The sequence below is a fragment of the Sminthopsis crassicaudata genome, chromosome 5, assembly GCF_048593235.1.
Source record: "Sminthopsis crassicaudata isolate SCR6 chromosome 5, ASM4859323v1, whole genome shotgun sequence".
NCBI classification, from domain to species: domain Eukaryota; kingdom Metazoa; phylum Chordata; class Mammalia; order Dasyuromorphia; family Dasyuridae; genus Sminthopsis; species Sminthopsis crassicaudata.
Genome location: NC_133621.1, coordinates 202,611,570 through 202,626,348, shown reverse-complemented (window position 1 = coordinate 202,626,348; position 14,779 = coordinate 202,611,570). Strand labels below are relative to the sequence as shown.

Here is a 14,779-nt window from a genome sequence, read left to right as displayed (position 1 = left end):
TCCAAAAACTGATCATCTTTCAACAAGATGATGGATCTTTAATGAAGTAAGAGACTTTTAATCATTTCTTTTGAAAATGCTGCCTTTGGAGTTTTTACTAAGTAAACCAGAAGGGAAAATAGGCATTGAAAGAATTCATCGAAAAAATTCTTCTGAAAAAGACCCTAAAAAACCCCCCAAAAACAAAACAAAACAAAAAAAAAACTCCACAGAATTTCAGAACTATCGGACTAAGGAAAAAATATTACAAGCAGCCAGGAAAAAAAACCAATTCAAATACCAAGGTGCCACAATAAGGCTCACTCAAGATCTGGTTGTATCCACAATAAAGGATCAAAGGGCCTGGAATCTGATATTCTGAAAGGCAAAAGAACTTGGGATGCAACCAAGAATAAACTACCCAGTTAAGCTGAGCATTTTCTTCCATGGAAGAAGATGGACATTTAATGAAACAGATGAATTTGACTTGTTTCTAAGGAAAAAACCAGATCTAAACAAAAAGTTTGATCTCCAACCAAGAGAAGCAGAAAAAGGTAAAAGGAACTCTTGAGAAATGTATTTCTGTTGTGGATATACATAAAGTCCACATGTATAATTTGATTTTACTGATATAACATAAAAAAGGGAAATAGAAATGGAAAGGGGATAGTGTCAGAAAAAGGGGAAAAGGGAGATAAAAAGAGGGAAACTATATCCTAACTGAAGAGGCCAAGAAAATCTATCATATCTGAGGGAAGTTAGAGAGGGGGAGGAACATTGTGTGAATCTTACTCTCATCAGAGTTGGCTCAAAGAGAAAATAATTGACATATTTGTTTTACAGAGAATTCTCCCTCACCTCATTAAAAAGTGGGAGAGAAAAGGGAAAAGGAAAAGAGTAATAAGAGAAGGGTAGAAAAAAGGGAAAGGGATTTAAAGGGAGGAAGGAGGGATACTAAAGAAGGAGGGCTGCGTGACACAAGTGGGGCCAATAAGTTTGATACTGGGGAAGAGGTTTGGGGGGGGAAGGGAAAAAAAGCATAATACGAGGATATTATGATGTCAGGAAATACAGAATTAGTAATTTTAACTGTAAATGTGAATGGGATGAACTCTCCCGTTAAGCTGAGGTGGATAGCAGACTGGATCAAAAGTCAGAACCCTACAACATGTTGTTTACAAGAAACACATTTAGAGCAGAATCTATTATGCTTCAGATGAAGTCAAAAAATCAGGGGTAGCCATACTTATCTCAGATCAGGCAAAAGCAGAAATTGATCTAATGAAAAGAGATAAGGAAGGAAACTATACCCTGCTAAAGGGTAGCATAGACAATGAAGCCATATCAATACTAAGCACCAAGTGGTATAGCATCTAACTTCCTAAAGGAGAAGTTAAGAGAATTGCAAGAAGAAATAGAGAGCAAAACTATAATAGTGGGAGAGCTCAACCTTGCACTCTCAGAATTAGATAAATCAAACCATAAAACAAATAAGAAAGAAATTAAAGAGGTAAATAGAATATTAGAAAATTAGGTATGATAAATCTTTGGAGAAAACTGAATGGTGATAGAAAGGAGTATACTTTCTTCTCAGGAGTTCATGGAACCTTTACAAAAATTGAACATATATTAGGACATAAAGATATTAAAATTAAATGTAGGAAGGCAGAAATAGTAAATGCTTTCTTTTCAAATCACGATGCAATAAAAATTACATTCAACAAAAAGTTAGGGGTAAATAGACCAAAAAGTAATTGGAAACTAAATAATCTCATCTTAAAGAATGATTGGGTGAAACAGCAAATTATAGACACAATTAATAATTTCACTCAAGATAATGACAACAACAAGACATCATATCAAAATTTGTGGGATGCAGTTAAAGCGGTAATAAGGGGAAATTTTGTATCTTTAGAGGCTTTCTTGAATAAAATAGAGAAAGAGAAGATCAATGAATTGGGCTTGCAACTTAAAAAGGTAGAAAAAAGACCAAATTAAAACCCCCCAAATACTAAACTTGAAATTCTAAAATTAAAAGGAGAAATTAATAATATCTAAAGTAAAAAACTATTGAATTAATAAATAAAACTAAGAGTTGGCTCTATGAAAAAAAACAATAAAATAGATAAACTTTTGGTAAATCCGATCAGAAAAAGGAAAGAGGAAAATCAATTGTTAGTCTTAAAAATGAAAAGGGGGAACTTTCCACTAATGAAGAGGAAATTAGAGCAATAATAAGGAGTTACTTTGCCCAACTTTATGCCAATAAATTTGATAACCTAAGTGAAATGGATGACTACCTCCAAAAATATAGGCTTCCCAGATTAACAGAGGAGGAAATAAATTGCTTAAATAGTCCCATTTCAGAAAAAGAAATAGAACAAGGTATGAATCAGCTCCCTAAGAAAAAATCCCCAGGGCCAGATGGCTTTACATGTGAATTCTACCAAACATTTAAAAAACAATTAGCCCCAATGTTATATAAACTATTTGAAAAAATAGGGAATGAAGGAGTCCTACCAAACTCCTTTTATGACACAGACATGGTACTGATTTCTAAACCAGGTAGGTTGAAAACTGAGAAAGAAAACTATAGACTAATCTCCTTAAGATATTAGCAAAAAGACTACAGAAAATCATCCCCAGGATAATACACCATGATCAAGTAGGATTTATACCAGGAATGAAGAACTGGTTAAATATCTGGAAAATTATTAGTATAATTGACCATATTAATAATCAAATTAACAAGAACCATATGATCATCTCAATAGATGCAGAAAAAGCATTTGATAAAATCCAATATCCATTCCTACTAAAAACACTTGAGAGTTTAGGAATAAATGGACTATTCCTTAAAATAGTCAGGAGCATATATTTAAAACTATTAGTAAGTATAATAATATGTAATGGGGATAAACTGGAACCTTTTCTAGTAAGATCAGGAGTAAAACAAGGTTGCCCACTATCACCATTACTATTCAATATTGTACTAGAAACGCTAGCCTTGGCAATAAGAGTCGAGAAAGAGATTAAAGGAATTAAAGTAGGTAATAAGGAAACCAAACTAACATTCTTTGCAGATAATATGATGATATACTTAAGAGAACCCCAGAGATTCTACTAAAAAGTTATTAGAAATAATCCACAACTTTAGAAAAGTTGCAGGATACAAAATAAATCCACATAAATCCTCAGCATTTTTATACATCACCAAAAAAATCCAACAGCAAGAAATACAAAGAGAAATTCCATTCAAAATAACTGTCGATAGTATAAAATATTTGGGAATCTATCTATCAAAGGAAAGTTAGGAATTATATGAGCAAAATTACAAAACACTTGCCACAAAAATAAAGTCAGATTTAAATAATTGGAAAGACATTAAGTGCTCATGGATAGGCTGAGCGAATATAATAAAGATGACAATACTCCCTAAACTAATCTATTTATTTAGTGCTATACCAATCAGACTCCCAAGAAACTATTTTAATGACCTAGAAAAAAATAACAACAAAATCCATATGGAAGAATCCATATGGGAGAATTTAAAAGGAATTAATAAAAAAATCAAATGAAGGTGGCCTAGCTGTACCTGATCTAAAACTATATTATAAAGCAGCAGTCACCAAAACCATTTGGTATTGGCTAAGAAATAGACTAGTTGATCAGTAGAATAGGTTAGGTTCACAGGACAAAATAGTGAACAACTGTAGCAATCTAGTGTTTGACAAACCCAAAGATCCCAACTTTTGGGATAAGAATTTATTATTTGACAAAAACTGCTGGGAAAACTGGAAATTAGTATGGCAGAAATTAGTCATGGACCCACATTTAACACCACACACCAAGATAAGATCAAAATGGGTGCATGATTTAGGCATAAAGAACAAGATCATAAATAAATTAGGGGAACATAGGATAGTCTACCTCTCAGACTTGTGGAGGAGGAAGGAATTTATGACCAAAGGAGAACTAGAGATCATTATTGATCACAAAATAGAAAACTTTGATTACATCAAATTAAAAAGCTTTTGTACAAACAAAACTAATGCAAACAAGATTAGAAGGGAAGTAACAAACTGGGAAAATATTTTTGCAGTTAAAGATTCTGATAAAAGCCTCATTTCCAAAATACATAGAGAACTGACTCTAATTTATAAGAAATCAAGCCATTCTCCAATTGATAAATGGTCAAAGTATATGAACAGACAATTTTCAGATGATGAAATTGAAACTATTTCCATTCATATGAATGTTCCAAATCACTACTGATTAGAGAAATGCAAATCAAGACAACTCTGAGATACCACTACACACCTGTCAGATTGGCTAAGATGACAGGAAAAAATAATGAGGAATATTGGAGGGGCTGTGGGAAAACTGGGACACTGATGCATTGTTGGTGGAGTTGTGAAAGAATCCAACCATTCTGGAGAGCAGTCTGGAATTATGCCCCAAAAATTATCAAACTGTGCATACCCTTTGATCCAGCATTGCTGTTATTGGGCTTATATCCCAAAGAAATACTAAAGAAGGGAAAGGGACCTGTATGTGCCAAAATGTTCATGGCAGCCCTTTTTGTAGTGGCTAGATACTGGAAAATGAATGGATGTCCATCAATTGGAGAGTGGCTGGGTATATGAATGTTATGGAATATTATTATTGTTCTGTAAGAAATGACCAGCAGGATGAATACAGAGAAGATTGGAAAGACTTACATCAACTGATGCTGAGTGAAATGAGCAGAACCAGGAGATCATTATACACTTCAACAATAATACTATATGAGGATATATTCTGATGGAAGTGGATATCTTCGACAAAGAAAAGATCTAATTCAGTTCCAACTGATGACAGAATTAGCTACACCCAGAGAAGGAACACTGGGAAATGAGTATAAACTGTTTGCATTTTTGTTTTTCTTTCCAGGTTATTTTTACCTTCCGAATCCAATTCTTCCTACGCAACAAGAAATTCGGTTCTGCACACATATATTGTATCTAGGATATACTATAACACATTTAACATGTATGGGACTGCCTGCCGTCTAGGGGAAGGGGATGGAGGGAAGGAGGTAAAATTTGGAATAGAATTGAGTGCAAGGGATAATGTTGCAAAAAATTACCCATGCATATATACTGCAAAAAAACCCCACCTTTTTAATTAATTAAAAAAAAAAAAAAAAAAAAAGAAAGCTAACCGGGCCTAGGAAAAGATTCAAGACTTTGAAGGACACAATAAAGAATTTGGACTTTAACTCCTGGCTGCATTCAAGGTGATTATTGAAACTGAATTGAAAGTAAGGCTGCCTCCAGAAGCTCCCCAAGAAACCTGATCTCAGAGAACATCATATTTTAGAGAAGAGAACATTACATTTAAAGTATATTATTTTGCATATAAATAAATGTCACTTTAATGATATAATTTTGTGAAAAGTATTAAAACAAAGTACAATAAAAAAGATTTGAATACAATACTTTGAAAGCTTTTTGTATAATCAGTTTTTGTTAAAAGCTCATTCTTTTCCCATGACAATGACCAACACAACTTGACAGAATGATTCATCTGAACCTTCAAAAACCTATTATTTAAAGGAGTATAATGATTTTATATTTTTCACTGACAAGGCAAGCTAATTAAACAATGTTATAAAAATGTCTAATGCATAATTGAATCATATTCATGAAAGTGAGAATTTTATATTATGATCAGTTAAATTGATGCCAAAATTTTTAATAAAATTCAATAGTGATCACTTTCATCTACCATTAACAAAAATGAGCATTTGAAAAGCAATAGGAAATCGGAATCCTATTTGAAAAGAATTTTGTTTTAAAAATTTGTTGTTTGTTTCATTATGAACACAAGGAATAATGTTCAATACAGGGTACAGGAGAAAATTGTAGTGTGTAGAGTATTCAGCTAGTCAAGGAAAGAAATGTTTTTATATTAGGCAAACAAAATTCATTTACTGGATCATGGATTGTTACACAGGATAATTTGCTTAATATTTAAATATTAATTTGTTCAAACACACACACACACACACACACACACACACATACACACACAGGGTGATTATTTTGGCCCTATTTATCAATCCTTTATTTCTATATATAATTTGCTCTTGTCACAGATAGTATTCAAATAAAATTTTTATCCTTAACTATGAAAAACTTCTAACTTCAGTCATTTTTTCAGTCATGCCCCACTCTGTGACCCCCAGGGGGTTTTCTTGGCAAAGGGACTGGAGTGGTCTGCCAATTCCTTCTCCAGTTCATGTTAAAGATGAGAAAATTGAGACAAACAGGGTTAAGTGACTTGTCCAGAGTCACACAGATAGTAAGTGTCTGAGGCCAAATTTGAACTCAGATCTTCCTGACTCCAGGTCCAATATTCTTTCCATTATACCACCCAGCTGATCAGAATGAAGGATTTCTATGTTCACCTAAATCTAATTGTAGTAATAATGTATTTCTTTACCCCAAAAACAATTTTTAAAGGCCTGGTCTACTAAATTAGGCTTAGTACAAAGTAAAAGTTAAGACTCATTTTTATTGAAACAATTTTATTTTGGCGACATGAATTTATCTAAATTCAAAGCAATTTAAATAATCTTCCTATGCTGAATAGAGTTTAGTCCTTAAGAAAGAATATTCCACATCATAAAATATGAAAATTGCTTTTGAAAAAAGTATTTAAATTTGATTCTCATTTTTAAAAAATTAATTTAATATTTGATGGAAACCAAATGTGTTTGTTATTTTTGTTACATCATTCAAAGACAGGTACAGTAATGCCCCAACCTGAATGTTTCAGAAGCATTTTGTTTTGGATTCCACACCAGTTGATCTGGTAGGTTACTGTGACTTTATCAAAAAAATTGATGAATAAAAATACAATCGCTGAAGTTGTTACATACACACTGGCCTCTGAATTATTCTCCTCAGATATAGTGATTTGTTAATTTCGAAATCCCATAAAAATAATTTGTAGATTTGTATAATGCTCTGGAGAAAATAAAAGATCAACAACCTTTAAGTCTCACTGTCCAGAGAGAACAAAAATGAAAGGTGCCCCAAACAAAACCCCACAGTGGTTGCAAACCCATAGTGGACTACTGAAAGCCTGGAGTAGCAGCAAGTCAGTGTGGTCACAACATCAATCAGTGTAAAGATGACATGGACTGGGACATCTGAGGTCCTCAGCAGTTAACTCATCAAACCAGGAATAGTTGTATTGTTTTGACTAGTATTTCACATGTAAAGCTACAAGTGAAAAGGGGAAGATAAGAATGAATACAACGGGTCAAGTACATGGAACAAATATGGCTGGAGAGCAGTATCTTAATAGGTTTGGGTCAGACTAGATTGGGAGAATTCAATCAGACTACAAGGTGCCAGGGATGGAGCTGGGGAGCAATTTGGAGGCAGGAAAATGGCATGAAGACAGCCATTGGAAAGCCTTTAAATAAAGACATAAAACAATTCATATGGGTAGGTTTATTTGAGCTCTGCCCAAGCTTTCATTTACAAGAATATTTTCAGCAAAACACATACAATAAAACACAGAAACAGCATAAAACTTTAAATTGACAGCATTTACAAATTAAAATTCTAAGCCTTTGGATAAATTATACATCCTTTTTCATCATCCATTCTATAACATTTAAAAATTCATACAGGCACAATGGAAAGTAATCTTTCTTTACACTTCACCTATTTACAAAGCTTTTCCCACTTCAGATATGCTTTTTATTTTAACTGCCAAGGTTCAAAAATGTAGCATATTTAAAATGTATTAGCAGAATATATAAAAATTAGATAAAAAGGAAGAACATTTTGTTGTTAAATAAAATGAAATTAAGAGGTGATAATAGAAACACTTCATAGGAAAATAGATTAATATATTCTGTTAGAACATAAAAATGTTTCTCATCACAGAAGGTATGAATAACACTAAGAACAAAATGTAGCAATCTAATAGTATTTCAATCCTGAGCACAGAGAATAATACAGCCACACAACTTTGGTCAACAAGGGAAAAGGCTAACATTAAGAGAAATTATTTAGTAATCTGAGTTAATACATTAAGGTAAATTGCATTTCAAGAAACATCATAAGTATCATGGACTATAATTTCATTACCATTTCCAATCGATTATAATACAACAATCATGTGAATGGTATGCTTAAAACAGTTAAATGTTTTGCATTGTATTCCAGTTTCAAACTGGAATATAACAGAAAGCAAACACAGATCAAATCATTTTCAAGGTTCTTTTTTTGTAGAGAGGTATGAATATTAAGCCACAACTAAAGTGAAACTCAAGCATTTTATCCATAATTGGGTATCTATGTTTGTTTGTGTATGTGTGTGTGTGTTTTATGTGACTATGTGTTTTAAATTAAGCATAAAGAATGTGGAATTGTAAGAAGTGAATACAATTAATATTTAGCAATTTAGTTAAGATATGTTTCTAGTTTATTTCAATTAGCAATGCTTGCCTAGTACAGGGCAGAGTATAAATGAGTACATAGAATTTTATCACAACTTTCCAATTGATGAATATATAAATTTGTGTTTAATTAATGGCAATATCTTCATTGGGGTCTCCTATATCAGATATCTGACCATCTTGCAAACTGCGTGTCTTCCAAATCCTCACAGTATGATCACTGAGAAATGAAACATTAAAAAAAATTAATAAATAAGTGTATGCATACAGTAAAGTCAGGTAAAGATTAGGTTCTTATGAATTTTTATCAGTTATTGGCCTAAATCATCATTATTCTACAACTTCACTACTTCCGACATGTATGATTTTATCTGCATGAGTAGGTAGTGTCTCCACAAAAACAGTAATGAAAATCCTCCCATATTAGTAACTAACCATCATGAGTTGGTGGGTGGCCAATGTTCTGGTGATTTATTTATGTGTCATCTGAAGGCTGGTCTGACTAAATATGTCTTCTCTATGTAAAGACAGAAACATCAGATAACAGACACACAACTTGTCATTAGTATGACAATGTATTTAAATGTATCCCTATGTATTTAAAGCTTTTTATATTTGGTGGTACTTGATAAAAATAAAAAAATAAAAAATATTGGTATGGTCCTGTAAACTGGAAAGTTATCTCCACAACTACATTCCCCTATTTGAGCTGTTAAACCAAAAAAAAGACCAAAATAAAGCTATAACCAGTTTTTGGGGAACATCAGAAATATGGCAAAAGGTGAAGGCAAATCAACATAAGGTCTTATTAAAAAGTCTCACAATATCAATATTGTGTTTAAAAGTATTTACTTTGTACTAGGAATTGGGATTAAAAAAAAAAAAACACTATAAAATGAAACAATTCTTGCCCTCAAGTAAATTATCTTCTTAGTCAGGGAAGTGATGAACAGAGAGGATAAACTATCCAAAAAAATAAGCATATTAGTAATTAAGCAAAGATGAGTTTGTATTTGCATTAAATAGCACAATTACACAGGGCAACCAAAAGCCCATTGAGAAATGGTACTAAATACTGACATTAAACCTACCAAGTAATCTATAAAAAGAAAGGCTTGAAATAGAAAATTTGACTGTAATCTTAAAGGAAAAAGATTTAAAATTTAATTATAATCTTGCTATGACTAGGATCACTTAAGATAGGCTATTAAATAAATTTTATCATAATTTTAGGCTATTACTCTTCCATTAGTTTTTGATATGTCCCTTTTGTCTTTTTTCATGATGACATTAAAAACTAATTGATAACCTTATCAGGAGGCTGTAAGCAAATGCTAGTAGAACTTCTGATAGTGTTTTCATAGAATTTTAGGAAGACATATTAGTGATTATTTCTGGTCCTTTTTTATAGATAGAAAGTCCAATGTAGTCAAATACTTTGTCTGTGGTAACATAATTTAGGTAAAGGAAAATGTAGACTTCTACCTTCATACTTCATTACTATAGCATATTGCCAGTCTTATTTATAGCTCCATTTTAACAAATGAGAATTTCAGTGTTTACAAGAATTGGTAGCCATGTCTAATTCCAGGGTGAGGTTGAACCTCAATGATCTAAAATAAGAGTATCTGTTTGTAAGGCTAAGAATCTATAAAGTAATAAGGAAGAACTACCACTATTTTTATTAAAAAATGTAAGGAAGCAGGCAAGAATAGCAAAATGAATTTTCCATGTTCATGTGACCAGTGACAATTTATATAAAGAAGTCACAGGACCATGATTTTATGTGAGGAAATGGCTTTAAAAAATAGTAATGTTTGAAACATAATTACTAAGAAATAAAATTAATGACTGAAAAATTATTAATGAAAAGTACAAGGGTTTAATATAAAAAGTATATGTACTATTTTCAATTTAATGAGAAAGAAAACATACCCCCTTTCCCCAAGCATAAATGAGATATCATAAAGAAACCTTAAAACAGAAATCAGTGATTATACAAGTTACAGGAAAAATTAATTTTCTAGATTTGAGAGAAAAATATGTATTATAAAACATCTGTGAGGATTAGACAATATAAAAAGTACGAAGAAAATCACATAGAAAACAGACTTACTCAGCTGCAGTAAAAATCTGGGTAGTATTGACACAAATGGCATTTATGGGACTATCATGACCTTTCATCTCTCCAACTGGTGCAAATGTATCCACATTCCAGAGTTTCAAAATACCCCCTCTGCAGCCACTGAGCAGAATGGGGTGACCTGGAACCATACCCAAAGCACACACCCAATCCTTGTGTGCATTTGGAACTTGCTGGGGAAGGGAAAAGGAGAAACCAGAATATAAATGAAAATTTCCCAACCTTTCTTTTACCATGAAAACGAAAAGGGGTAAATAACTGAAAAAACTAAAATGGAATAGCTCAAAACTTGTCTAAATTTTTTGGTGAAACAATTCATGGTTTAAAGAATAAAAAGAAAAACGTGTACTTTATCATTTATTTTCCAAAGAAATGAGCATTGTCTATAGGATTATAGGTATAATGGAATCACACATTCAAAGATTTAAGAGGCATCTAGTTCAACTTCCTCAATTTACAGTCAAGAAATAGAGAAAAGTTACATGATCTGACAGAGGTCACAGAAGTAGTGTCAGAGTAGGTAGGTTCTTATCTTAGGTCTTCTGGCTCCAGAGATCTGAATTGCACTGTTCATTAAAGCTGAAAAGCTAATCTAAAAAGTGTGAGATTGTGTGTGTTTGTACCTGGGTGTTAGGATGTGCCTGTATATGTACACAAATACACACACACACACACACACACACGCACGCACACACGTATGTATGTATATATATATATATATATATATATATATATATATATATATATATATATATATATATATATATATACACATATGCTTGTTCACAGGAAGCAAATATTGTTTTTTATTAGCAAGTACTTTTTAGTAATTCCCTTTCACTCCACCAAAACACATTATGGCCTCATCCCCTATAAATGACTATTTTACCCTTTGGATGACTTGATAATAATCCAGTAACATACCAATATGGGGTGGTGGAAATAGTGCTAGACTTGGGGTGTCAAAGAACCTCAATCTACTTTGGCAACAATTTTAAAAAAATCTCTGTGGGTATCAATTTCTTTCTACTGTAAAATGGGGGGATTGGAACACTGACTTTGCAGATGAAACAAACATGAAGGGAAAACTATCCTATTGGATAAAAGAATTATGATCCAAAAATATCTTGTGGGACAAATATTATGGACTAAATGTTAACAGATAAGATTTGATGGGTTAAATGTACTTGAGTTAAAAAAAGAATAACACCCACTATACATGGTATGCTATACAACAACTTGGATATTTGATTTTCACCATGAACCAGAGAGGTAGGTACTATTACTATTCATAATTTACAGATGAAGACATTGAATAAAACAGGATTAAGGGACTTGCCCAAGGTCACACAGCCACTGTCTGAAGCCACATTTAAACTCAGGTCTTGCTAACTCTAGGCCTAGTGTCTTGTCCACTGCACTAGTTTGCTATTTCAATACGAGTGAATATTTGACATGATAATTGGTGATCTATTCCACTTGGAACGTTTTTTAAATGAAAAATGCATATGAAGTTTTGGGATCTTGGGACCAATATAATTAAACTTATATATGACTTACATGGATGTAGCACATTTTTTTGGTATAAAACCTTATAATTACTAAGTATTATATACATACATACATATATGTGTATATGTATATGTATATATATATATATGTAAAATCTCAAAATCTTCATGAAAACAAAAACTTAATATAATTCTTATTCCTCTTTTGCAGATGAAAAAGGCTGAAGATGAGAGTATAAGTGGTCTTGCCAGAATCCAGCAAGTCAGCATTCAAACTTAGGACTTTGAGCTGCAAGTCCAGGGCTCTTTCTTCTATATCAAGAGTTCTTAATTTTTGTGTTAAGGATCCTCTTTGGCAACCTGATGAAATACATAGACCTCTTCTCAGAAAAATAATTTAAATACATAAAATAAAATACACAGGATTGCCAAGGTGACCAGTTATATTGAAACACATCAATTTTTTTTTTTTTTTAAAACAAAACTTCAGAAACCCAGATTAAGAATCATTGTACTATCACGATGCTTGGCTGAGAATGACTAAGGTTAGTCCCCTATTATGACTGATACTAGGAGCTAAATGAGTCATTCAACATTAACCAAGGGAGACTTATTTAACTACAGCAGTAGAAAAATATTCAACAAGGTCATGCCCTAAAGATACCTTGCTTCAGCTGACATTCCTCTGCCCAAGTTGTTAAATTGTTTTTTATCAGCCAAGGCAATGCCCCAAGCTCCTAGTATAGTTTTATACTCAGCTAATGATGCCAACAGCCTGAGCTTTTAGTCCCAATTTAGAATCAATATATCTAAAGGATGTTTCCAAAATTTTTAAAGGAAAAACCAGCCTAATGGGGGCAAGGGTTGGATATTGCTTATATCATAACACTATTCTTAGGTTCAGATGATGCCAAGTTAATAAACATAGCAATATACATATATACCAAACCATTCCAATTTTGTGAATTCCCTTAGTTCTTACAGATGTAGGATGGAGCCCTTATTCTATACCACAGAATATTAAATTCATGTTAATGTGAAGGAATGAAAAGCTAAGCAGGTGTAGAATTCAAATTTTTTTAACTGAATATTTTGCCTAATTGGAATGAAACCTTGTTATAATAAGTCCTGATTAAGAGGATCCTTAAAAGAGATTTATGTAGAAATTGTGAAAAGAAGTTTAGGGAACAGACAATTTTAAGTGGCGTTTCCATAGTGTTCAAAGATCTTTTATTACCTGAAGAAGGTCCTTTTGAGACAAATCCCATTTCTTTATTCCATTATCTCTGGATCCACTGAAAAGATTGTCCCCTTGTATAGTAAGGGCTTCAATGCCATCATAATGAGGGGGCTCAAAATTGTGAGTAGGACTTACAGTTCCAAGGGCCCCTTCAGTTACATCAAACATCTAAAACAACAGAAAGAAAAGGGTTGAATATGTATGTCCCTAATGTTAAGTAACAATTACTTTGTTTTGAACTAGATTATCATTTCACCAGGAAATAGGGAATTTCCAGAAAGGGAATATCTGCCAACAATATGCTGTATAGTCTTACTTAGCAGGTTTCCTGGGGGCAATAAAAATTAAATGATTTGCCTAGAATCATACAGGCAATTTCTGTCAGTAATGATACTTAAAACCAGCTCTTCTTGACTTGAAGGTTGTCTTCACACTACATTTCACATAAAGATATTACCATAAAATGTTCAGCATAAAGAAATTTAACATGGATAATATAAATAAACTTGAACTCTGGTTTTTGGGTAATATTTGGGGAAATGTTTTTTGATTTTTTATTATGAATTTAAACATACAATGAACAATGAGGAACTGTATATGTCATTGTTAATATCTATTTTATGTATTGTTATCTTGTTTTCCTATTAGGTACTATATATATATAAATATATAAATTAAAATTTAACATTGTGGTTTCAACCTGCCCTGAAAGTCTGTCTTCATTTCTGAACTTCCTTTTCCCCTGTTATTGCTAATTCTTTTCTTCCCTTTTTGTGTTGTTAGTTTTCTTCCAACTCTCTCCTCTCCCAAGAAACATAACAGCCTCTCTGTAGAACAAATAAGAATAGTTACATAAAACACTTTACCTGTGTCTGACAATGTACTCTCCTTTCTATTCTTCTAGTTTATTACCTTTCTGACTCTTGATTTCCCATGTCTTGGTGAGAATCATGATTCATCATTTGGGCTGCTGATTAATCACTGTATCGATCATTCTTAAATCTGTTGCAGTTGTATTTCTATACAATGTTGGGGCTGTCACATAAATTACTCTGCTCACTTCACCTGGCATTAATCCATACAAATAACCCCATGTTTCTCTGAATTTTTTTCTTCTGTTATTTCTTATGGCATAGCAGTATTCTATTCTAATACTAGAGAAGTATCTTTCTAATCAGCTATTTTCCAACTGATGAAAACTCATTTTATTCTACTTCTTTGCTAAAACCAAAAGTGTTGTTAATAGATGTTTTTGTTCTTAAGAGTCTTTTCATATTTTTTATTTATCCCTTTGGAGGACATGCTTAATAGTAGTATTAAGAGGTCAAAGAGAATATAGTTCAGTGACTTTCTTTCAATAAATTGTTCTCAGAATAGTTGGACAATTTCACAGCCTGTCCTCCCAAAACTCTTTCAACAATTGTCACTTTTCTTTTCTTTTCTTT

General features: G+C 32.4%; 1 protein-coding gene across 9 annotated transcripts in view; it reads right to left on the bottom strand.

The window, feature by feature from the left end:
- Positions 1-8,448: 8,448 nt before the first annotated feature.
- Positions 8,449-14,779, bottom strand: part of KIF21A (kinesin family member 21A) — a 155,900-nt gene continuing 149,569 nt past the window's right edge. For all 9 annotated transcript variants that reach the window (XM_074269472.1, XM_074269474.1, XM_074269478.1 and 6 more), the window contains 3 exons: positions 13,332-13,502; positions 10,557-10,756; positions 8,449-8,660 (listed from right to left, as the gene is read on the bottom strand). In XM_074269472.1, coding sequence (XP_074125573.1) covers positions 8,567-8,660; positions 10,557-10,756; positions 13,332-13,502 — 465 coding nt within the window. In that variant the 3' untranslated portion in view covers positions 8,449-8,566. The remainder of the gene's footprint in view (positions 8,661-10,556; positions 10,757-13,331; positions 13,503-14,779) is intronic.